This window comes from Pongo abelii, chromosome 1 (genome assembly GCF_028885655.2).
Source record: "Pongo abelii isolate AG06213 chromosome 1, NHGRI_mPonAbe1-v2.0_pri, whole genome shotgun sequence".
NCBI classification, from domain to species: domain Eukaryota; kingdom Metazoa; phylum Chordata; class Mammalia; order Primates; family Hominidae; genus Pongo; species Pongo abelii.
This window is the reverse complement of record NC_071985.2, coordinates 99802801-99828534: the sequence shown is the minus strand read 5'-3', so window position 1 is coordinate 99828534 and position 25734 is coordinate 99802801. Positions and strand designations below refer to the sequence as shown.

The window sequence follows — 25734 nt, the reverse complement described above, 5'->3', positions numbered from 1 at the left end:
ACTTAATGTAATTGCTACAGTTCATTATTATCTTGCTCTTGCCTATGTCTTTGCATTAGCCATGTCCACATATTGGGATACTCCTGCCAATGCTACTTTCCCTCTCCCTATTCTTTAAAATAAAAATAAAACTTACATAGGGTTAATATGTGTCATGCTCTGTTCTAAATATCTTTACATATATTAATTCATCTAATCTTCATAACAACTTTATAAAGTCAGTATTAACATTATCGCCAATGTGAGATGATGAAATCAAAGCACAATGTAGTCATGTAATCATCCAAGGTTTCAGAAGATAGCATCAAAGCTAGAATTCAAATCCATAGAATATGGATTAAAACAAAATCCAGCAGTCTGGTTCTAGAAGCTACTCTAAATTACATGCTGGGTGCAGTGGTTCAGGCCTGTAATCTCAGCACTTTGGGAGGCTGATGCAGGCGAATCACTTGAGGTCAAGAGTTTGAGGCCAGCCTGGCCAACATGGTGAAACACTGTTTCTACTAAAATACAAAAATTAGCCAGCTGTGGTGGCATGTGCCTGCAATCCAGCTACTCAGGAAACTGAGGCATGAGAATGGCTTGAACCCAGGAGGTAGAGGTTGTAGTGACCCAAGATCATGCCACTGCACTCCAGCCTGGGCAACAGAGCAAGACTCTGTCTCAAAAAAATAAATAAATAAAAATAAAAATAAATCACTAAACTACATAATGTTCAATTTTGTGCCTCTCCAAGCAAACCTTTAATATCCTACCCGTAATTTCTAGCAACCATCCTCTCAGTACAATGTAGTCAATTTCCATTATATAGCCTGAACTTTGTGACCCTGAGATGCCTTTTGTACCTGTATAGAAAGGACCACCGTATTTTCTACAGAATCCTAAAATGTACAGTATATAATTTATAAACACTAAACACTACCTGAAAGACATAGGAAGTCTCAAATTTCTAACCCAAAAAAAAAAAAAAAAAAAAAGAAGAAATGGTCTGAGTAAATGGATATTGCCTTGTGTTGTAACGGGGAAAAAGTAGAGGTTTTGTAGTCAGACTACTATGAATTCAAACAAAATCCTATATCAAACAGTATGTAACAGTGGGAAATGCATTTCTTTTTCGAGACAGAGTTTCACTCTTTTTGCCTAGGCTGGAGTGTAATGGCACGATCTCGGCTCACTGCAACCTCCACCTCCTGGGTTCAAGCAATTGTCCTGCCTCAGCCTCCGAGTGGCTGGGACTACGGGCGCACACCACCATGCCCGTCTAATTTTTTTTTTTTTTTTTGGAGAGACGGGGTTTCACCATGTTGGCCAGGCTGGTCTCAAACTCCTGACCTCAGGTGATCCACCCGCCTCAGCCTCCTAAAGTGCTGGGATTACAGCTTGAGCCACTGCACCTGGCCAAGTTCATTTCTTTATGTCTGTTTTTTCATCTGCAAAATGGTAACCATCAATCTTACACTACAGGGCAATTGTGAGGATAAAATAAGATGACAGATATAAAGCACCTATCATAGTGTCTGGCAAGTTCAGAAACGTTAGTTCCCTTACCAAATACTTTATTCTGTGTTACAATCCATCTGGGTATGGAGAGTTAAATTTAATCCACTGGAGCTAATCCAACTTAACTCTGACAGAAATAAAACTCTCAGCTCTTGATCCTTCCTATACCAAATCACAATCCTCAGCTTGACACTCACCTCATTCGGCAAATAAACGATCTCCTTGAGCCCATACACATTCTCATGGAAGACTGCTGACCTTCCTTTTTCACTGTTCCAGTCTTTAGATCCAGGATACGCCCTGAAGGAGGATGTGAAGAGCAGTCTGGAGTGCATTTTTGTGTGTGGGGAAGAGGGGGAGAGATACTGAAGGCAAAGATTAAGTAAGCATCCTATTCATGCCCTTAATCTCCTTGCTTATAACAGAACTGACCAAGCAAGAGATGAATTTTTTTTCAAGCCTAAAATACTTCAATTATCATCAATGAATCTCACTCTTAAGTTCAAAGGCAGCACTGAAAATAACATTGTGCAAGGAAAAGTAGGAGTGGAAAGTAGTAGTAGAAAACAAGAGGCAAGGCTATATTCTCATGGCTGATTATCTGTATACACATACAGACATATATACAGAGTAAATGTCATTGGTTGAAAAACAAGTACTTTTCTGTAGTCCCAGCTAATGAGGAGGCTGAGGCAGGAGGACTGCTTGAGGGCAGGAGTTTGAGGCTGTAGTGTGCTATGACTGTGCCTGTGAAGAGTCACTGTACTCTAGCCTCACCAATAAAGCAAGACCTTGTCTCAAAAAAAAAAAAAAAGAATAAAAATAAAAAATTTTAAAAAGAAAAAAACCAAGTAATTTTATATGTTATAGAAACATATAGATCTGTTTGTCCTCTTTATTATACAGAAACGAAGAACAACTTTTGGGGAAAAGGAAGAACTAGAAAAATGAAATCATAAAAACATAAAGGAGGGGAAAACTGGTCAAGTGTGGTGGCTCATGCCAGTAATCCCAGCCCTTTGAGAAGCCAAGATGGGAGGAATGCTGAAGGCCAGGAGTTTGAGACCAGTCTGGGCAACAGACAGAAACTGTCTCTACAAAAAATTTAAAAATTGGCCAAGTGTGGTGACATGAACTACTCCTAGCTACTCAAGAAGTTGTAAGCAGGCAGATTACTGAGCCCAGAAGAGTTCAAAATTACAGTAAGCTACGATGCGCCACTGTACTCCAGCCTAGGCAAGAGAGAGACCCTGTCTTTTTTGGGGGGGGGGGAGAAAAGGAGGAAAACTAAAGATCAACAACACTAATATGAGTATATTGAAATTTCTTGCATTTTAACTACCAGTTTTTATCTGCTTCCATTTTAAATTTTTTTCTAGAGTTGCTCTAGCTATGACTTGTTTCCTCTAGCCAAACTCTGGCCTAAAGACTGAACATAATAAAATAGGGGAGAAAAAAAGAACAACAGTACAGATACAAACAACAACAACAACAGAAAACACCTTATACATTGACCAATAACCATATCTATAGAATAAAAAGCTGTTATCATTGAACCTAGCACAAAGCCAAGCACCAGGAAGTAGAAAAAATACCAGATAATTATCCATACAAATGAGATAAAAACATGGATAATTCTTTTAGAATGGAAAAAAAAAAGTATTGTAGGTTTGGCTTTTACTGTTCTATTTACACTAATATTAAGATAAATGTAAAATATTATCACCAATGAAATATTTTCTAAGGATGAGCCACAAAGTAGATCATCTCATATGGATAAAAAGAACTGACTATATTCATTAAAGGAGAAAATTCTTGAAGCCTTGCCAGAGTCAACAAACCAATTTAACAGCTAAAACATCTCTTAAGCCTCAGGAAAAAAACAAGAAAGGACTTCTCATTCATTTCCCATACACATAACTCTCACCTGTCAGGGCATTTTCTGAAGTGGAAAGCTGCTCACGAAGTTTATCCACATCATCTGGGTGCACCTGATCATAGAGTGTGCTGCCAAACCATTCAGACTGTGGCTGGTTCAAAACAGGAGTCACGGAGTCAGAGACATACACCACCCTGCCTGTCTCACATGAGACAATAAACAGAAAGCCATCTGCTGCCTCCAAGATCAAATGTTTCAGTTCCTGCCCAAGGAAAAGAAATAGAAGTTAATATTGAACTCTGAAAAAACAAGTATTCCTATTCACAGGAAGAAGTAAGACACTTCAGGCCACATGCATCTCTCCGTAAGCAACTGCTGGCTCACACCTGATCCACAGCCACAGGTTTCCACCCTAAATGTAGTTCATCAATAAGAAAGTTTTTTCTAATACATGTTTCCTCACTTTCTCTATGTCACTATCCACCTCTTCCTCTCTATCTCAGGATTCAAGAAGAATAAAAAGGCTTGGGCTAGGCACAGCGGCTCCCACTGGTAATCCCAGCTCTTTGGGAGGTCAAAGTGGGAGGGTCACTTGAGTCCAGGAGTTCAAGACCAGCCTAGGCAACAGGGCGAAACTCCATCTTTACAAACAAACAAAACAAAACAAAAACAAAAACAAAACTAGCCAGGTGTGGTGGCACACGCCTGTAGTCCCAGCTACTCAGGAGGCTGAGATGGGAGGATCATCTAAGCCTGGGAGGCAGAGGTTGCAGTGAGCAGAGATCATACCACCACACTCCAGCCTGAGCGACAGAGCAAGAGACCCTGCCTCAAAAAAAAAAGGCTTACCATGAACAATAATTGACTTCTTAATTCCATCCTCTCTGGTCTCTTTTTAGGATCTTGCTTGACAAATATTCCCACTTTCTCTCTTTCCCTTCAGGCCTATAAAAATGATCAAGTTTTCTCAATTCTAGATAAATCTTCCCTCAATTTGACCCATCTCATCTCTCTTTTTCAGCAGCAAGCTTATGCTAAGAATAATGTTATAGTCACTGGATTTATCCTCTTACCTTTCAATTATTTCTCAATCCCACTTCAATCTCACTCTAAACTACTGCTTTTCTGTTTGGTTTGGTTTTTGTTCTGCCAGGAACAGCATACATATATTTTTAAGGAGGTTACTAATGTCCTCCTAATTACCAATTCAAGTCCCTTTTCCTGGGTCTTCATCACTTTATTCAACCTCTCTGCAGAATGTGACAATGTTGTCCATCTTATCCTTTAAATTTTATTTTTCTCTACCTTCTTCTAAGAGACTGTACTCCAATTTTTGCTTCCTCTTCTGTTTCAGACTTCCTTTCCTTTGTTCAAGTCTTAAATGTAGACATTTCCAAAGTTCATCTTAAGTCCTCTTTATTAATACCATACTTTCTTCCTGGGAAATCATATTCACTCTTCCCCACTACGAAATAATACCCAAGTCTATAGCCCTAGACCTGACTAATGTTTTTTCCTGAGCTTTCAGCAGACCTGAATTTCAGGTATCTATAAAACATTTATAAATATTCTACCAGCAACTCAACATCAACATCCCAAAACCTGAATCACTATTTCCCTCTTAAAAAAAACCTGCCGTGCTCTTCCAATATTAACAGCATCCTCCCAAGCTACAAGCCTCAAAATCTAACTATTATCTCACATTCCAGTGATAATTCAGTTTTATCAATTCTACTTTCCAATGCTTTGTCACTATCCTAGTCATCTTTTGCCAAAACTAATTAAGTAGTCGCCCTGCTTTCAATCAATCCTCAAAATGCTACTAGATCTGCTAATACATTTATGTCTCCCCACTGCATAAAAATTAAAATCTAAATTCTTTAACACCTAAACATTCCATCATTAGATCCCAGCCTACCTTCCTATTATCTACCAAAAACATGCTAAACCACTTGACTTTCTTTGCATAACCCAATTATTCCACACTTCTAGGTTTTTGCTCAAGTGTTTCCCAAAATCCACAACACTACTCCCCAACTCATTTTCCATATCTGCATTTCTACAGGATTCATTACAGCACTTCTATTATAGAACTAGTTCTAAGTTTAATTTATCTATTTACATGTCTGTTTCCACCAGAAAACCATTTGTCTTACCATTCTTTCTATTTCTCACAGCACAACACACCTGGTTTGCCCACAAAAGGTGCGTAACTGGAGTCTGTTGAATACTTGCACATGTACTGTTAGAGCATATTAACTATTTCAGTGTATATAGCTATAAAGTATGTAGTTTTAAGTAGACCATCCTATTTGGAAAATTCTTATTTCATTTTCTCAGCTATATTCTCTCCTTCTTTCTAATCATTTGATTAAACTGGTGGCATTAAGGGCATACTTGATTGATACTGAAGTAAATTTTTTTCTTCCTTATACCTCCTACATTTTCCAAATTTTTCTGCAATGATCATGTTATTTTAATAACCAAAATAGAGCATGGCTTCCTTACCCTCAGAAGTCTTCCCTAACCATCCTCACTCAAGTCTAGCCATTCTATTCACTTTAGCCATCCCTTCAGTATGTCTATCTAGTCCCACATAAAATTACTAATTAAAAAATATAATTCCTCTCTTTATGCATTTTCCTGTCATTTTCTGTGATATCCTGCTACTCACATACTTATATTCAGATGAAGTTCCTGAAAGGCAGAAACTGTTTACGCGTTCTCTCTTTTTTTCATAGTGATCACATGTAACAGAGCACATCCCTAAGCAACAATTAGACTCTCAGTTCTTCTATCACCAAAGGAGGGACAGATTCATTCTATTACTAAAACTAGAAGCTGCTTCAGGGATAAGAAACAGATTTCTTCCATCTTCTATAACCCTAAAGGCAAGAAAGAAAATTGGTTCCATGGACATAGTCATTTCCTCTGTGATTCCATTGTTCTTCTTCCATCCTATATGCTATATTCATGAGTCAAGTTCTCAAATATTAATACTTATTAGTTTATTAAATGGTTTTCACAGCTCTTCTCCACTTCTCATTGTCCCAATGCTAATTAATGTTATAGCCAAGGACTGAAATTCATTTTCCCATTGTCTGACTTCTTCCTGAAAAGCTGAATTCTTGTCCAAAAAACGAAAACTTTCAAGAGATTCACCCAGATTCTAGACTCTCTCAGAACTATAAGTCCCAGAGACCTGATCAGTGAGGAAAGATGGCTTATAGGAGCCATCAGTGGATGTGTTGCCAGTTCCCCGCAAGGACTTCATGTGAGAAACTGCCATGCGTAAGATGGTTAGCTTGTCTGGTTTTCGAGCCAGGGCACTACAGGTGGGTACCATATCTGACAGTTCTGTGATGTAGGCTGTCATCTTGTTCCGTCGCCGCCGTTCAATTTCACTGTGATTTTCCCTGCATGGAAAGAAAGAGAAGCCCCATCCAGGTGGTCACGTCAGGTCATTTGGTAGCAGGGAGAGTGATATGGATACCAAGTGTGTTGCTGAAGAATGTGGTATTCAGATTTAGTGATGCTTAAGTCTCAGCAGTTAAAATAAGGTTTGCCAACCTTCTCATGCAAAGCAAGCATGAAACAGAACTAATAAGGCAGACAGAGAACAAGAAGATAATGTAATTCCCTTCCCCCTATTTCCTGGAAACTTCACATCCTTTATAAATTACCACTCCCTCAGAACAAAAGCTGTTTTAAGAAACGACAGGTCGGGCATGGTGGCTTATGCCTGTAATCCCAGCACTTTGGGAGACGGAGGCAGGTGGATTACTTGAGGCCAGGAGTTCGAGACCAGCCTGGCCAACATGGTGAAACCCTGTCTCTACTAAAAATACAAAAATTAGCAGGGCACAGTGGCATGCGCCTGTAATCCCAGCTACTTGGGAGGCTGAGACAGGAGAATCACTTGAATCTGGGAGGTGGAGGTTGCAGTGAGCTGAGATCACACCACTGCATTCCAGCCTGGGTGGCAGAGTGAGACTCCATTTCAAAAAAAAAAAAACAAAAGAAAAAAGAAAAAAAATGATAGTATTTTTAAATGCTGATTTTACTCACTTAAGTTCCTATGGAACATATAACCTCAGCTTGGTTAACTCCCATGCTTACTAATTCAACTATTTAAAGGCCAGAAAATAAAAGGACCAATTTTTGCCGACTCAAGTATGTGGCTCCATAGCTGATACAAGAATTGATAGTATAGATTTCCTTGGTCTATAAAATATGGTAAGCCTCTCTCTTATTTGCAACATTAAAAGGCAGAATTTGAAGATTTTGAAGTTTTATTTGGCCCATTAATGTACAAAGTCCTACCTTCTTTATCTGGGTGTGCTGCCAGTGTACTAAACTTCTTACAAGACTTAAGATACACCATCTATTAAAAGTCCCATATGGGTCCCCAGTCTGGGACGAAGTTAACTGGAGGAGTGGAGTGGAGAGGAGGATGATTAAAGGTCTGGCAAGAAAATTTGAATCTCACCCAGGTAAACAGACCACAGCTCCAACACTGACTTCCTCAAAATTAAGACAGAAAGATGTCACTGTTAACAGGAATAATCCAGTGGTTTTCCAACAGGAATTTTTAAAAGCCCATTAAGTTTCTCAGTGTCCTCCATGGGGATGCCTCAAGGAGATAACCAAGCAACATGCTGCATTTCTGCTTCTACTCAAATATTTGCCTTAACTCTCTTTTTTTTTTTTGAGATGGAGTCTCGCTCTGTCACCCAGGATGGAGTACAGTGGTGGGATCTCGGCTCACTGCAACCTCTGCCTTCTGGGTTCAAGCAATTCTCCTATCTCAGCCTCCCAAGTAGCTGGGACTATAGGCGCACGCCACCACGCCCAGCTGTTTTTTTTTATTTTTAGTAGAGATGCGGTTTCACCAAGTTGGCCAGGATATTCTCGATCTCTTGACCTCGTGATCTGCCTGCCTCGGCCTCCCAAAGTGCTAGGGTTACAAGCATGAGCCACTGCGCCCAGCCTGCTTTTCTCTTTTATTTATTTCTGTTACCACTTAAGAATTCTATTTGAACAAAAGTTCTTTGTCCCCAAAAAAAAAAAAAGAAAGAAAGGAAGAAAATTAAAAATCTAACATAAATCTCTTTTTTCTGAGAAGAGCAAAGGGAGGTCAAGTAGGTAAGTGACTTTTCCCAGGCTGCTCTCTTCCCAATACAATGTTTCCTCCGCCACATCATGCCAAATCCATTTTCTGAACAGTGAAAGGGTTAGTAAGAAGCTCGAGTTAAACTGGCAGCAAAATGAGTTTGTGACCCAGATTAAAGAGGAAATAGTAGAAAAAAGGGGGAATATAGTAAAAATGGGTATTGGCATCAATGATCTATTTCCTAAGTCACCCCCAAATCACAGATACTAGAAAACAGAAAAGTCTGTGCATATTTCTTCTGCAGTATTTCTACATTACAAACAACAGTCTCCAAAGAGAATTCTAGAGTCTCCTTTCTAAATGGCAAAAAGGGTCTTACCACATAGGCCCATATTTAGTTACACTTTGCCTAAGACATAAAATTCTATTCTCAAACATAAAGCCCTCATCTTCCTGGTATCTGACAGATTTCTGACACGTAAGTACAGAAACCTGGTCTTTTAAATAGCCACATCAAGGAAACTAAAACTTTTCTAGAAAACTACCGCAAGAAAGGATTCGGTCACCAAAGGAACACTAGTTCTGTTGTGAGAATAATCTAGGCTGTGAGTCTTCATAGGAAAATAGGTGTGAGTTTCCTAGAGGTGCGGAGTAAATGCTGAGGCCTAAATACTGGGAACTAATCACAAATACAGATATATTTATTGGTTTTCTGATAAAAAGAGTATTTCCCTGTTAAAGCACCAACTGGCACAGTTACATTACTTCTAAGAGCTTTTTGTTGTGTGAAACTTAGTACTGACATAAAGAGAAAAAGAAAAAAAACTTAAAACTAATAGCAATTTCTTAAATCCCTAAGCAAAGTTCCCTCAACTCACCCACTTTCTGATGGGGGAAGCCAAAGTTCCTGTTACACTCAAACTTCTAAAAAATCTTGTCCTCTCTTGCCACAGATAAGGAAAAATACAAAGAGAAAGGGGAAGAAAAGATAGAGTAAGAAAAAGGATAGAAAAAGCAGCATCATCTGCTTCATCATGCTAAGAGACACTGTTCTCCTACCTGGCAAGTCTCTCTTTATCCGCAGAACTCTGCTCATCATCCGACCTAAAAATAGAATTAATGAACTAAGCTAAAATTAAAATAAAAAAGAAGGAAGGAAGGGGGGAGGGAGGAAGGGAAAAAAGGAAGGAGGGAGGGAGAGGAAATGGAGGGAGAAAAAAAAAAGAAAAGGAGAAAGAAGAGAGAAAAGGATATAGAACTAAACAGATGCAGAGAAGAGAGGAGGGAAATGGAATTATAGGCAGGAACCTTGCCTGTAACTCTACAAAGCCATCTGTTAGGATAAAGAAAAAGTAACTTACAAGATAAAGGTCAACATAAAAGCAAAGCCAATATATAGTAAATTAACATGATCTAAACACAGAAAGCATTTTGCCAATCGATCTCTGTAGGGACCAAAGATATAGAGTCTGAACAAGAACCAACCAAGGGAATTCAGGAATACCATTTTCATGCACTGCTCCCAATCTGGAAAGAAAATGATATCCACATGTGCTATTCTATAATGAAAAAATTAAAGACAGAGTAAATTAAAGATGATACTATCAAACAAGTGATCACAAATATAATCTCTCTCCCTCTCACACAAACAACACACGCACGTGCCACACAATGACAAAATAACCAACCAGATTTCACTGGAGAAATTATATAAATAACTCTAAGAGGTAGGTTTCTGGCATATCTTCTATTATTGATTTGTTCCTAAAATAATTATTAACTTTGATTCAGTCCTTTTGCCATTTCTCTGCAGTACAGCCACACAGGAATGGATCAAAAGTAACAATTCCCTCTCCATGGAGAAGGATACAAAGAACCATCACTAAATTTTTCCAGAAAACTGAGATACTGTAATGATGGGTGGCAACTGAGGAAATAGCAAGGTGTTGGCAGGCCATTGTGTCAGGAACATGTCAATTCCATTTTAAATATATTTATATAGATAAAGAGGCCCTGAATAAAATGTCTAAGTATGACAGGTTAACAAGCTAAAAGATTATTTAGCTATTAAAAATGAATTAAATAATGTATTAAAAAATACAATAACCTTATCAATATATGGGAAAGTTTTTATAAAATGGTCAATAGGCAGAAAATAACACAGTAACAATGAAGAAGAATGTAAAAATTTACGCATATATTCTGATGACAAGAGAAGGAGAACTGAGTGATATTCAGCAGTTTAGAGTTTTACATTCCTTGGGTTATTTCTTCTAGATAGCTCCTTAACAAACTACAAACTTCTTTTTTTTTCAAAAAGTTGAGCAACTTTTGCCTCTGCCTCCCAAAGTGCTGGAATTACAGGCATAAGCCACCACTCCCGGCCTCTTACTGTCATTTTTAAAAGAACAGGACTAACCAGACATGGTGGCTATGCATATAATCCCAAAAGTTTTTCAAAAAGTTTTCAGCTTTTAAGACCCTCTATTGAATTCCCAAGGAGGATATGTGAGGTGCGCTACCTTAACAAATCATACGAATGAATTGTTATTTAAAAAAAAGTTAAGCATCTAAAATTCCTATTTCTACTACTCCTACTACTACAGATCCACAATCCCTTATCCACCTCAGTATTTCTGAATGAAATATATGCACATTAAGCAGGACAAATAAAAACCAAAATCATTCATGCTATGTTTTCATGGCTTTTTGAAATTTCATCAAGATACTGTGAACCTGTACTGCCAATAATAACTGATGGCCTGACTTTTTAATGAAGCTTGAAAAACTATCCTCCAAATATCTATAATTAACTTCTCATTTTAGAGATGGTTCACATCCTAAAGACTTTACAAATATTTACTTCAATTAGCTTCGACAAGCAAATTATTCTTCAAAAACCTCTTAACTTCACTCCTTTCCTGTTGCCACTGCCACTCTAGCCCAGGCCTTCATGATTTTATAGCTGTCTTATTTCAACAGCTTCCTATCTACCTCCCTATAGTCCAACAGCCCATCCCTTTAATCAATTCTATAACTGCTACCAGAGAAATATCCCTACAATGTATTTTATATAATATCCTCTAATTCAAAGCCTGAAATTGCATCTCACCACTCCAGAATAGTTTTTAACTACTTCCCCTGATATTTCTAATCTCTCTACATCAATGGTTCTCAAAGTATGTTCCTGAGACCAGGAGCATCAGCAACGAACAAATACTAAGAGCTAAGTGCTCAGTTAATCACTGGATTTTGAAATAACGAATTATTCATCTTTCTGAGGTAGCTACAAACTTAATTTTTTAAAAAAAAATTTATTGCCTAATATTTAATAAAAACTTTCTAAAAAGAAAACTGACATTTGAGTTAAGAATAAAAAAAGTATATTTCATCATCTTGATAGGTAATTTAAACAAATTTTTTTCAATCAAAACTCTACTTGTCACAAAAACTGTTTCCTTACTGTCATTTTTTTTTTTTTTCCGATACAAAGTCTTGCTGTCACCCAGGCTGGAGTGCAATGGTGCCATCTCTGCTCACTGCAACCTCCACCTCCCGGGCTCACGCAATTCTCATGCCTCAGCCTCTAGAGTAGCTGGGATTATGAGTGCCCACCATGACGCCCGGCTAATTTTTATATTTTTAGTAGAGATGGGGTTTCACCATGTTGGCCAGGCTGGTTTTGAACTCCTGACCTCAAGTGATCCACCTGCCTCTGCCTCCCAAAGTGCTGGAATTACACGCATACGCCACCACTCCCGGCCTCTTACTGTCATTTTTAAAAGAACAGGACCAACCAGGCATGGTGGCTATGCATATAATCCCAATATTTGGGAAGCTGAGGTAGGAGGATCACTGAAACCCCAGAGTTTGAGGCTGCAGTGAGCTATGATCATGCCACTGTACTCCAACCTGGGAAACACAGTGAAAACAATGTCTCTAAAAAATATACATATATTAAAATAAAATAATAGGCCGGGCACAGTAGCTCACACCTGTAATCCCAGCACTTTGGGAGGCTGAGGTGGGTGAATCGCTTGAGGTGAGGAGTTTGAGACAAGCCTGGCCAACATGGTGAAACCCCATCTCTGCTAAAAAAAATTATTACAAAAATTAGCCAGGCATGGGGGCACATGCCCGTATTCCCAGCTACTCGGGAGGCTGAGGCGGAAGAACAGCTTGAACCCAGGAGGCAGAGGTTACAGCGAGCCGAGATTACACCACTGTACTACAGTATGGGCGACGGAGTGAGACTCTGTCTCAAAAAAATAAAATAGGCCGGGTGCGGTGGCTCACACCTGTAATCCCAGCACTTTGGGAGGCCGAGGCGGGCAGATCACAAGGTCAGGAGTTCAAGACCACCCTGACCAACATGGTGAAATCCCATCTGTACTAAAAATACAAAAATTAGCTGGGCGTGGTGGCAGGGGCCTATAATCCCAGCTACTCAGGAGGCTGAGGCAGGAGAATTGCTTGAATCCAGGAGGTGAAGGTTGCAGTGAGCCGAGATGGTGCCATTGCACTCCAGCCTGGGCAACAGAGCAAGACTCTGTCTCAAAATAAATAAATTAATTAAATAAAATAACAGAACCATTATCTGTATTCCTATTTTTGTAGATCCATTTAATAATAAATGCAAACAAAAAATCCATAATTTGTACTCCTATGGAAACCTTGCAAGGGCATTGCTTTAGTTATCACATACACAGAAAAACACTGTATAAAATATACTGCCGGTTTGAAGCCATGTCACCTGAACATAAATGATAGTTATACTAAGTTTCACATACTTCCAAATAGGAAAGATATTGAACAGAGAAATTCAGTCTCATCCAGAAAAAATTAAAAGTCAATATGCTAGGATTGTTTGGTTCTACAACATGGATCATATTATATATTACCTACTACTATATTACCTGGCAAACCGCTCCTTATCGTTAGATATCTGATCTTCATCACACCTGAAGGAGAGAAAAAGGATTGTTTCAAAGCATTACGCTTGTTACATCTATTTCACACTGAAAAGTAAACTAGAAAGGGGTGAAAATATTCAATAGAAAAAAAGCCAGTGGAAAAGCATCACTAAGTGATAGAAATAACAGCAGCACCCCATAGAACTTAAAAGACCCACAACTATTATTTGTCAGGTTTCTGGTATTTCCATTACCCTTACCAGACATACCAAAAAAAGATGATGATCTAATGATAACACAGCTGACTGGCCTGTCAGCACAATTCTAAAGTAAGGGGTTAGTTTTGTTTTTTTTTTTAATTCTGGTAAAAAACACATAAAATTTACCATACACCATTTTTAAGTGTACAGTTGAGTAGTGTTAACCATATTCACATTGTTGTGCAACAGATATCTAGAACTTTTTCATCCTGCAAAACTGAAACTCTATACTCATTAAACACCATTTTCTCATTTCTCCTTCACCCTAACCCCTAGCAACCACCATTTTACTTTCTGTGTCTATGAATTTGACTACTTGTAGATACCTCATGTAAGTGGAATCATACAGTAATTGTCTTTTTGTTATTGGCTTATTCTTTTAGTATAATGTCCTTAAGGTTCATCCATCTTGCAGCATATGACAGGTTCTTTCTTTTTAAGGCTGAATAATATTCCCTTGTATGTACATACTACATTTTCTGTATCCATTCATCTGTCAGTGGACATTTCAGTTACTTCGACCTCTTATCTATTGCACAAAATGGGCCAATAAACATGAGTGTGCAAATATCTCTTCAAGATTCTGCCTTCGATTATTTTGTATATATATACCCAGAAAAAAGAAGGGGGAGGTTGGGCGCAGTGGCTCACGCCTGTAATCCCAGCACTTTGGGAGGCCAAGGCTGGGCGGATCACGAGGTCAAAAGATCCAGACCACCCTGGACAACATGGTGAAACCCCGTCTCTACTAAAAATACAAAAATTAGCTGGGCGTGGTGGCACGCACTTGTAGTCCCAGCTACTTGGGAGGCTGAGGCAGCAGAATCACTCGAACCTGGGAGGCGGAGGTTGCAGTGAGCCAAGATCACGCCACTGCATTCGTGGTGACAGAGCGAGACTCTGTCTCAAAAAAAAAAAAAAAAAGAAGGGGAAAGGGAATTTGGCAGTGCTTTTCTCAGGCACAACAACCCGACTTGGTAAGATAAACTATGATAGTCTTTTTTTATGGTTAGGAAAAGGACAAACGAACCTCTCTTTGGATCTGCATGTAGTTGTGACTACTGGATTTTGTGGAAGCAATGACTCAGGGTTAGAGCTAATTCATGGGTATAAAAAAAGACTAGTGGTTACCCTCACATCTTTCATACACACAGTGAAGTTCCACTAATAGCATATATCATTATAATTCAGTATTCTCAATAGGAGGAATTCTCAATAAAGCTGTTTGAAAAAGTCTATCTTCTCCAGAAATTGAAATCTCTTCCCTTCTTCACATTTATTGAGACTCATTAAGTCTCAAGAGACCTCTTAGAGAATTATACTTCCACTTGCAACTATTTCTTTATGATGGCCAAGTCACGGTTGTTGTTTTCAAGAGTATTTGGCAAAGTTCATCTAGTCAGTAGCCAGAAATATGAGCCTTAACTTTAAATGTTACTATAAAAAAAGATAGATGCTATTAACTGTATGAAGCATTATAAAACTAAAAAATGGCAAGCAATTTACAATATGGACATCCTTTGTGTAAAAAAAACTGAGGAGATAAGTGTGTGTATGCTCACACATACACATTTATATACAATTGTATATACACTATTTTTGGAAGGATACTCAACAAACTGGAAACTGTAGTCGTCTGAAGAGTTTTGAAGGTCCAGGCTGGGCGCAGTGGCCCACACTTGTAATCCCAGCACTTTGGGAGGCTGAGCCGGGGGGATCAGGAGTTTGAGACCAGCCTGGCCAACATGGCAAAACCTTGTCGCTACTAAAAGTACAAAAATTAGCTGGGCATGGTGGCAGGCACCTGTAATCCCAGCTACTCAGGAGGCTGAGGCAGGAGAATAGCTTGAACTCAGGAGGCGGAGGTTGCAACGAGCAGAAATCGAACCACTGCACTCCAACCTGGTCAAGAGCGAGACTCCATCTCAAAAAAAAAAAAGGAGTTCTGAAGGTCCAAAGTGAAACGAAGATGTGCTTTCACTATATATACCTCTGTACTGTTTGAAATTTTGTTGTTTTTCTTTTTTGAGGCAAGGTCGCCCAGGTTGGAGAGCAGTGGCACAACCTCGGCTCACTGCAATCTCTGCTTCCAGGACTCAAGCCACCCTCCCACCTCAGCTTCCCGAGTAGCTGAGACTACAGGCACACACCAGCATATCCAGCTAATTTTCGTAATATTTTTTGTACAGATGGAGTTTTGCCATGTTGCCCAGACTGGTCCTGAATTCCAGAGCTTAAGCGATCCACCCACCTCAGCCTCCTAAAGTGCTGGGATTACAGGTGTAAGCCACTAGGCCCAGCCTGAAATTTCTGTAATAAAATACACTTATATTACTTTCCCAATTAAAGAAAAAACTTAGTTAACGAAACAAACAAATAAGAAAAAGAAATGGGCCAGGCGCGGTGGCTCATGCCTATAATCTCAGCACTTTGGGAGGCCGAGGTGGGCGGATCACCTGAGGTCGGCAGTTCGAGACCAGCCTGACCAACATGGAGAAACCCCATCTCTACTAAAAATACAAAATTAGCCGGGCATGGTGGTGCATGCCTCTAATCCCAGCTACTCGGGAGGCTGAGGCAGGAGAATCGCTTGAACCCGGGAGGCAGAGGTTGCGGTGAGCCAAGATCATGCCATTGCACTCCAGCCTGGGCAACAAGAGTGAAAATCAGTCTCAAAAAAAAAGAAAGAAAATAAATAAATGATATTAAATCTGGGCACCCACACAATCAAATCATTTTTTTTTCATTGGGCTCCTTTATCAAATTGTCTGTTACTCAGCAACGTACAGACTACCTGGGTAATATTTTCAACTCTGGAAAGAAAAGCAGGTTGCAGTCAAAGTTATCTTCCTTTCGAGTCTTACTGTTTTTCTTACTTGAAAACAAGACAAGCAATTGGTCTTCAGCAAGAATATCCCCTTTTTCTGAAAGAACTCCTTCATCAATATATTAAAAAGTCCATTTTCAGGCCGGGAACAGTGGGTCATGTCTGTAATCCCAACACTCTGGAAGGCCAGGGTGGGAGGATTGCTTGAGCACAGGAGTTTAAGACCAGCCTGGGCAACATAAATTTAAAATCAGCCAGGTATTATGGCTCACACCTGCAGACCCAGCTACTTGGGAGACTGAGGTTGGGAGGATCGCTTGAGCCCTGGAGGTTGAGGCTGTAGTGAGCCAAGACTACGCCACTGCACTCCAGTCTGGGTGACAGAGTAAGACCCTGTCTCAAAAAAATAAGAAGAAAATACGCCGGACATGGTGGCTCATGCCTATAACCCCAGCACTTTGGGAAGCTGAGGCGGGTGGACCACTTAAGGCCAAGAGTTCAAGACCAGCCTGGCTAATATGGTGAAACCCCGTCTCTACTAAAAATACAAAAATTAGCCAGGTGTGGTAGTCCCAGCTACTCAGGAGGCTGAGGCACGAGAATCGCTTGAACCTGGAAGGCAGAAGTTGTAGTGAGTCAAGATTGCACCACTGCACTCCAGCCTGGGCGACAGAGGAAGACTCTGTCTCAAAAAAACAAACAAATAAATAGTCCATTTGAAAAGCTCCAGAATATTAACTACTCAAAAATACAAATTCCTCACACCTGTAATCCCAGCACTTTGGGAGGCCGAGGAGGGTGGATCACGAGGTCAAGAGATCGAGACCATCCTGCCCAACATGGTGAAACCCTGTTTCTTCTAAAAATACAAAAATTAGCTGGGCATGGTGGCACGCACCTGTAGTCCCGGCTACTCAGGAGGCTGAGGCAGGAGAATCGCTAGAACCCAGGAGGCAGAGGTTGCAGTGAGCCGAGATCGCGCCACTGCACTCCTGGCGACAGAGCGAGACTCCATCTCAAAAAAAAACAAAAATAAAAAATACAAATTCCAATTCCTGCTACCTATAAGAGGAGTCAACAGGCGTCAGAGGGTATGACAAAGTCACAGATTAATGACACCTCAACCAACGAATTACACCTCTCAGTATGTACTCCCTTGTATAACCCCCTCACACACTCACAACTGGAACATATGACTTGCTTTGGCCAATGGGACATAAGCAAATGTCATATAAGCAGAGGTTTGATAAGCACTTGCACACTGGGATTTGTGCTGTAGATTGTAGCCATCACCACATGAAAAAATTCAGTCTGGCTTCCTTGAGGATAAAAAAACCACATAGACAGAAATACCCAGCCATCCCAGCTGAGTCCAGTTCTCAGCTGACCAGCTAAGAATGCAGTCTTATGAGTGAGTCTAGGTGAAATAAGCAGAATAAACATGCAGTCAATCCACAGAATTGAGAAATAACAAACTGTTGTTCTTTTTAGGCTATGAAGTAGTAGAGAACTGATACAGAGGGTTTGTAAATGCTGTCCTCTCCTCACTGAGGTCCTTTCTCTAGAGATATTAATGGAATGCTTAAAAATTTTCTGAGATATATGAATATTTATAGTTTTAGGATGAAGTACTCTCCTTAGACCTAAGGACAAAAATTTACAAGTCAGAAGTATAAAGATCATAAACTAATTTTTAATATCAGACACTAAGGAAAGTTTTTCAGTCACTTACCTCAAAAATTTACTGTTCCCTTCTCCATCATCATCAAAATCCAGCCTGAGGAAAGCCAACAATAAATACTTTAAGCCTGCTGATAATACAAAACATTAAGAAGTTAAAATTTCTCAACACAAGCTACCGGAACACCCACCCAAATGGAAGAATGAAAAGAGGAAGTGGCAGAAGTCAAACAAAGCTACATTTCCTCTTCTTCATAGTCCCAAACTAGGCAAAGAAGTACAAAACTGGGGCCAGGAGTGGTGGCTCACACCTGTAATTCCAGCACTTTCGAAGGCTGAGGTGGGTGGATCACCTGAGGTCAGGAGTTCAAGACCAGCCTGGCCAACATGCTGAAACCTCGTCCCTACTAAAAATACAAAAATTAGCTGGGCATGGTGGCGGGCGCCTGTAATCTCAGCTACTCAGGAGGCTGAGGCAGGAGAATTGCTGGAACCCGGGAGATGGAGGTTTCAGTGAGCCAAGATCACGCCATTGCACTCAAGCCCGGGCGACAACTGCAAGACTCCGTCTCAAAAAAAAAAAGTACAAAACTGGGCAATAGAAAAAAAAAAGTACCTTCTGCTACCTCAACACTTTCCTAGAGTAGCAGTCAATCTTTGCCAGTTTTCAATCAGACTACAACCTCTGTAAAGGGAGCAGGAATCCACTCAGAAAAAATAAGAAAAAATTAACATAAATAATTCAGGTCCATGTTTCATTTCTATAGTCTGCTCTAAGCCATGTTACCAAATTTCTGAAACATCTTTCAAAGCAGTGATCTTACATAAAGGAGTGACTTAATACCTACGAAGATTGTTAGATAATGTTTCTTTCCTTCATTGATCTAATAAACATGTAATATATACTTCATTCAAGACACTGTGCTAGGTGAGGTAAAAACAAGAACCTTGCCCTCAAGGGGCTCTTCACCTAGAGAAATACAAATATAAAACAAGTGAGAATAGGAAAGTGTCACATAAGGGGTACAATCAACATGCTACAGACATTCAGGGAAAGAAGAAGTGAATTTCATTTAAGGAGATTAGGAAAGATTATAAATAATAAAATAGGCTGATCCCCTTGTAATCTCTATACACTATTGAACTAAAATATTGCTCATGTTACCACCTTAACCTAGTGATCACTCTTTTTACTTCTACTATTGGGATACCTTGATATTATGGGCCTCTAGATGGGTCGCATTTGAAGTACACATACAGCATCAATCCTGAAAGTGTTTGCTCCTCTTCCTCCTTCCTGAATCCCCTAATCTGATCACCTGTAAAATCCTATCCATCTACCCAGTAACTCAAATTCTTTCTTTCTCTCTCTCTCTTTCTTTCTTTCTTTTTAAGAGACAAGCTCTCACTCTGTTGCTCAGGCTAGAGTACAGTGGCATGATCATAGCTCACTGCCACCTTGAGCTCCTGGGCTCAAGGGATCCTCCCATCTTGGCCTCCCAACTAGCTGGAACTATAGGAGCACACCACTGCACTCAACTAAATTTTTTTATTTTAAAAAATCTCAGCTGGGCATGGTTGCTCACACCTGTAGTCCCAGCACTTTGGGAGGCCAAGGCAAGCAGACTGCTTGAACTCAGGAGTTTAAGACCAGCCTGGGCAACATGGTGAAATCCTGTCTCTACAAAACATACAAAAAACTAACCAGGCATGGTGGTGCACGTGTAGTCCCAGCTACTTGGGTTGGGGGGACAGGAGGGGCTGCAGGCCTTGAGCCTGGGAGGTCAAGGCTGCAGTGAGCTGAGATTGGGCCACTGCACTCCAACCTGAGTGACACAGCAAGACCCCATCTCAAAAAAGAAAAGGGGCCAGCCACTGTGGCTCACATCTGCAATCCCAGCACTTTGGGAAGCTGAGGCAGGCAGATCACTTAAGGTCAGGAGTTCAAGACCAGCCCGGTCAACATGATGAAACCTCGTCTCTACTAAAAATACAAAAATTAGCTGGGCATGGTGGTGGGCACCTGTAATCCCAGCTACTCGGGAGGCTGAGGCATGAGAATCGCTTGAACCTGGGAGGCAGAGGTTGCAGTGAACCAAAATGGCACCACTGCACTCCAGCCAAGGTGACAAGAGCGAAACATCTCAAAAAAAAAAAAAAGGGAAGGGGAAAGAGAGGGAAGGAGGGAGGGAAAGGTAATTGCTAAGTCAAAGAAAAAAAATGAAGGAAGGAAGGAAAAGAAAGATAATTGCTAAGTCAAAGAAAAAAAAATCTCGCCATTTTTCCCAGGCTGGTCTTGAATTCCTGGGCTCAAGTAATCCTCCTACCTCAGCCTCTCAAAGTGCTGGCACTACAGGCATGAGCCTCCGTGCTCAGCCCAATAACTCCATTTCTAAGAATCTAAAGAAATAATATGAAATAGGAAAAAAAAAGTTTAGGTACAAAGAAGTTCTTTGCAGCATCATATGTAACAGCAAAATCTTCAAAACAATTTAGATGTCCCAAAACAGGAAGTACATCCTTTCATGCAACCATTAAAAATTATGTTTATGGCTGTGCGCAGTGGCTCATGCCTGTAATCCCAGCACTTTGAGAAGCCAAGGCAGGCGGATCACGAAGTCAGGAGATTGAGATCATCCTGGCTAATATGGTGAAACCCCATCTCTACTAAAAATACAAAAAAAAAAAAAAAAAATTAGCCAGACGTGGTGGCAGACGCCTGTAGTCCCAGTTACTCGGGAGGCTGAGGCAGGAGAATAGTGTCAACCCAGGAGGCGGAGCTTGCAGTGAGCCAAGATCGCATCACCGCACTCCAGCCTGGGCAACAAAGCGAGACTCCGTCTCAAAAAAAAAAAATTATGTTTATATAGAATATGTAACAATATTTTTTTAAAGGGCTGGGTACAGTAGGTCATGTCTGTAATCCCAACACTTTAGGACGTCGAGATGGGAGGGCTGCTTGAGCCTAGGAGTTTTAGACCAGCCTGGGCAACGTAGTGAGACCCCGTCTTAAAAAAAAAAAAAAAAAAAAAGTTAGCCAGGTATATGGCATGTGCCTGTGGTCCCAGCTACTCAGAGAACTGAAGTAGGAGGATTGCTTGGGCCCAGGAAGTTGAGGCTACAATGAGCCATGATCGTGCCACTGTACTTCAGCCTGGGCAACAGAGCAAGACTCTGTCTCCAAAATATGTGTGTGTGTGTGTGTGTGTGTGTGTATTGCTTATTATTTATATAAGGTGCCAAAATGTGTGTGTGCGTGTGTATTGCTTATTATTTATGTAAGGTGAAAAGACCGGGGGGGGGGTGTGTGTGTGTGTGTGTGTGTGTGTATTGCTTATTATTTATATAAGGTGCCAAAATGTGTGTGTGCGTGTGTATTGCTTATTATTTATATAAGGTGAAAAGACCAGGCCATGTAAAACTATATAATTACATAACTATTAAAAACAATTTACATATAAAGACTGAAGGACATGCACTAAAAAACATGGTAGTAGATTTTGGCCTTTTTATTGTTCTTTCTAATTTTCTGTATTTTCCAATCTTTCTTTAAAAGAAATATGGGCCGGGCGCAGTGGCTCATGCCTGTAATCCCAGCACTTCAGGAGGCCGAGGAGGGTGGATCACGAGGTCAGGAAGTCGAGACCATCCTGGCTAACACCGTGAAACCCCGTCTCTACTAAAACTAAAAAAAAATTAGTCGGGCATCGTGGCGGGTGCCTGTAGTCCCAGCTACTCGGGATGCTGAAACAGGAGAATGGCATGAACCCGGGAGGCGGAGGTTACAGTGAGCTGAGATCGCACCACTGCACTCCAGCCTGGGCGACAGAGCGAGACTCCGTCTCAAAAAAATAAAAAATAAAATAAATAAATAAAAGAAATATTAGGCCGGGCATGGTGGCTCATGCCTGTAATCCCAGCACTGAGGCCAAGGTGGGCATATCACCTGAGGTCAGGAGTTCGAGACCAGCCTGGCCAATGTGGTGAAATCCCATCTCTACTAAAAATACAAAAATTAGCTGGGCGTGGTGGCGCACGCCTGTAGTCCCAGCTGCTTGGGAGGCTGAGGCAGGAGAATCCCTTGAACCAGAGAGGTGAAGACTGCAGTGAGCCGAGATCACACCACTGCACTCCAGCCTGGCAACAGAGCAAGACTCTGCCTCGAAAATAAATAAATAAATAAAAATAAAAGAAATATTAAAAGACTTCTTTTAGGACAGGTGAAGTGGCTCACGCCTGTAATCCCAGTACTTTGGGAGGCCAAGGCAGGAGGACTGCTTGAGCAGGAGTTTGAGGCTGCAGTGGGCCATGATTGTGCCTCTGCACTCCAGCCAGGGTGCAAGACCCTGTCTCTAAAAAAACCAAAAAGAAAATTTTTAAAGACTTCCTTTATTTTTCTGATTACCAATCATACATGTTCATTTCAGAAAATCTGAAAAATCAAAAACAAAAGAAACCATAAGCCACTCATAATACTATTACCCAGTAATCTGGTATATATTCTTTCAGTTTTTTCCTATGTACATGTTATACATATCTTTTGACAGTGAAATACTATAATACTGTAACCTTTCTTAATAGATTGTGAACATTTTTCTACACTGAAACATATTTGTCAATTATAACTACATAGCATTCCATTTTAAATATACTATGACTTTCTCAAGTGATGCCCTAATTTTGATAATACTTTTGTTTGTTGCTGTACATAACCATAACACAGTGTTTAAAGAGTAAGCTACAAAGCTAAACCCCCAAGGTTCATATCCTATATCTGACACTTACTAGCTTTGCAATCTTAGAAAGTTACTTATTTAGCTTATGCTTCAGCAAATGGTTAAAATCTGTAAAGCTACTGAACATACAGCAAGTCTTAATATGTTACTCATGTTACCACTGAACCCAGGCATCACTCTTCCATTACTATTGGTGGGACAAAACTTAAAGACTGGTTATAATTAGCCCCACAATTTTTAAAAAGAAAAAGAAGGAAAAAGGAAAATTTAATACCAAAAAGTAAATAAAATAGTGCCCATTCTTCCAGGCCCCTCTAAGGCAACCTCCTTTCTGAAGCTTTTCTCAGTCTTTACCAACAAATGTATATTTCCATACACAGAAAAACATAGTACCAAATTTGTTCCTAACAAAACTAGGCATATTCTATCATATATTCATGTGTATAATAATTATTTCTATCAGAACACAACCAACTTAGAAACAAGGACTGTGTCTTATTCATCTTTGTATCCTACCTGGAATCAGCACAATGCCAAAACACTAATTAGGAATTAAATAATACTTTTGGAGCTGAATGGACTCTGCATTTCAAACCAAGCAACATACCAATAACTTAGAAGACAGCTATTCTAGAGCTCAGCATTCTCTAAATTCAGAAAAGCAGCCTACCAAAATGATTCTGGGAAAACAGAAACAAAGCTTAATGAAAGCAGCAAACAGTTTTCTCAGGCATAGTAAAATCTCTGGGCTTAGCCACAGTCCTTTACCTTACAGAAATTTTGGCTTAAAAAAAGAACTGCTTACGGGAAACTTGGATAAAAACATAAATTCTTCATAAACAAAAATACAGGGACTAAGGAGACTTATATGACAGTAGTGTAGTAAGTAATCAAGCTGAAGTGAGATGGTCAGGAATAGCGAAGTGAGTCCAGCAACTAAATAAATTCAGCAACTAAAGTTGGTTTATAGGAGAGATATTCATAACACACTACACTCAAACTCACCCTGGTCGCCGCTTAATAGCCCTCTGGACAATGGCTCCTCCACCTTGAATTCCAGGTCCAGGGTTTCCAGAGGCAATGGCTGGACCCAGTGATGGTACATCTGATGTCATTTCTGTCAGGAAAATAATGAAGTAAACATTTTTAAAAAGACGGTCCTTGCTTATCATCAGTATCATCAAGTTAGCTAAAAGAAAGGTTCAAGCTATAGACAAAATCTCAGCAGTTTGCTAAAAATCCCAAATGCTCATATCCAGATTGCTCTTCTTGATTTTTTTTTTTTTTTTTGAGACCAGGTCTCACTCTGTTGCCTGGGCTAGAGTGCACTGGTATAATCATAGCTCACTACAGCCTCAAACTCCTGGGCTCAAGCAATCCTCCCACCTCAGCTTCCGGAATAGCTAGGACTATAGGCCCGCACTACCACAGCCAGTTAATTTTTTTTTTTTTTTTTAAGAGATGGGGTCTTGATATGTTGCCCAGGCTGGTCTTGAACGCCTAGCTCCAAGAGATCGTCCCGCTTTGGCCTCCCAAAGTGCTGGGATTATAGGCATGAGCCACCACACACGGTCTCTTCTTGAATTCTTACACTGGTATGAGATATCCCCATACTTCAGTTCCCCCCACGTCATAGAGTTTGGAAGAAGTACTATATTCTGCAAACTTCATGTTAAAAAGCTTGTACATATTTAACAATATACTAATATTGTACAGACTTAATAATATACTAATTTTAAAAAAATACATACATAAATGGGTTTATACATTTCATTCATGCAACAAATATTTATAACTTATTTATTGTGATTGGAAAATACAGAAAAACCCAAAAGGAAAAATCACCTAAATTCCAATACTTAAAATTATGTAAAGTAAAACTGAAAGTCCCTCATTATTGTCTCCCTTTCCTGCCCCCCCCCACCCGTACCTCTCCTCTCACCTTCCAATTCAATCTCATCCCCCAGCAGTAACCATTACTAACAGCTGAGTACTTTTTTTTTTTTTAAGACAGGGTCTCATTTTCTCCAGCCCAGGCTGGAGTACAGTGGCATGATCATGGCTTACTGCAGCCTCAACCTCCCGGGCTCAAGTGATCCTTCTGTCTCAGCTTCCTAAGTAGCTGGGACTACAGGTGGGCACCACCACACCTCGGTGATTTTTTTTTCTTTTTTTTTCTTTTTTTTTTTTGTAGAGATAGGGTCTCACTATGTGGCCCAGGCTGGTCTCAAACTCCTGAGCTCAAGCAGTACTCCCACCTCCGCTTCCCAAAGTACTGGAATTACAGGTGTGAGCCACTGAGCCCAGCCCTGAGTATATTTTCTCTTATTTTTTAATCTCAGTTTATATATACCTAACTCTGTAATCAAAAAGAGGTGCAGGCTGGGCACAGTGGCTGATGCCTGTAATCCTAGAGCTTTGGGAGGCCAAGGTGGGCAGATCACTTGAACCCAGGAGTTCAAGACTAGCCTTTGCAACACAGTGAAACCTCATCTGTACAAAAAATACAAGTTAGCGAGCATGGTGGCCCATGCCTGTAGTCCCAGCTACTCAAGAGGTTGATGTGGGAGGATCACTTGAGCCTGGGAGGTCGAGGCTGCAGTGAGTCGTGACTGCACCACTGCACTCCACCCTGGGCAACAGAGCAAGATCCTGTCTTAAAAAAAAAAAAAAGGTGTATTTTCTTCTTAGTAAAAAATGGAGGCCTGATCTTCAACTTGCTCTTGTCATTTCAATATACATCATGAATATCTATCTACACACATCTCATTGTTTTTTGTTAGTTCATACTGTATAATGTACAATATTTTGTGCATCAAATAACAC

The 25734-nt window shown here is 40.2% G+C and overlaps 1 protein-coding gene across 15 annotated transcripts in view; it reads right to left on the bottom strand.

Annotated features, from left to right (window-relative positions):
- The window catches only part of ARNT (aryl hydrocarbon receptor nuclear translocator), a 64532-nt gene that overhangs the window by 22752 nt on the left and 16046 nt on the right, over positions 1 to 25734 (bottom strand). For 4 of the 15 annotated variants that reach the window (XM_054554783.2, XM_024247697.3, XM_024247666.2 and 1 more), the window contains 7 exons: positions 23914 to 24025; positions 18225 to 18269; positions 13409 to 13453; positions 9552 to 9596; positions 6582 to 6795; positions 3428 to 3641; positions 1698 to 1824 (listed from right to left, as the gene is read on the bottom strand). In XM_054554783.2, the coding sequence (XP_054410758.1) occupies positions 1698 to 1824; positions 3428 to 3641; positions 6582 to 6795; positions 9552 to 9596; positions 13409 to 13453; positions 18225 to 18269; positions 23914 to 24025 (802 nt within the window). 15 annotated transcript variants of the gene reach the window in all.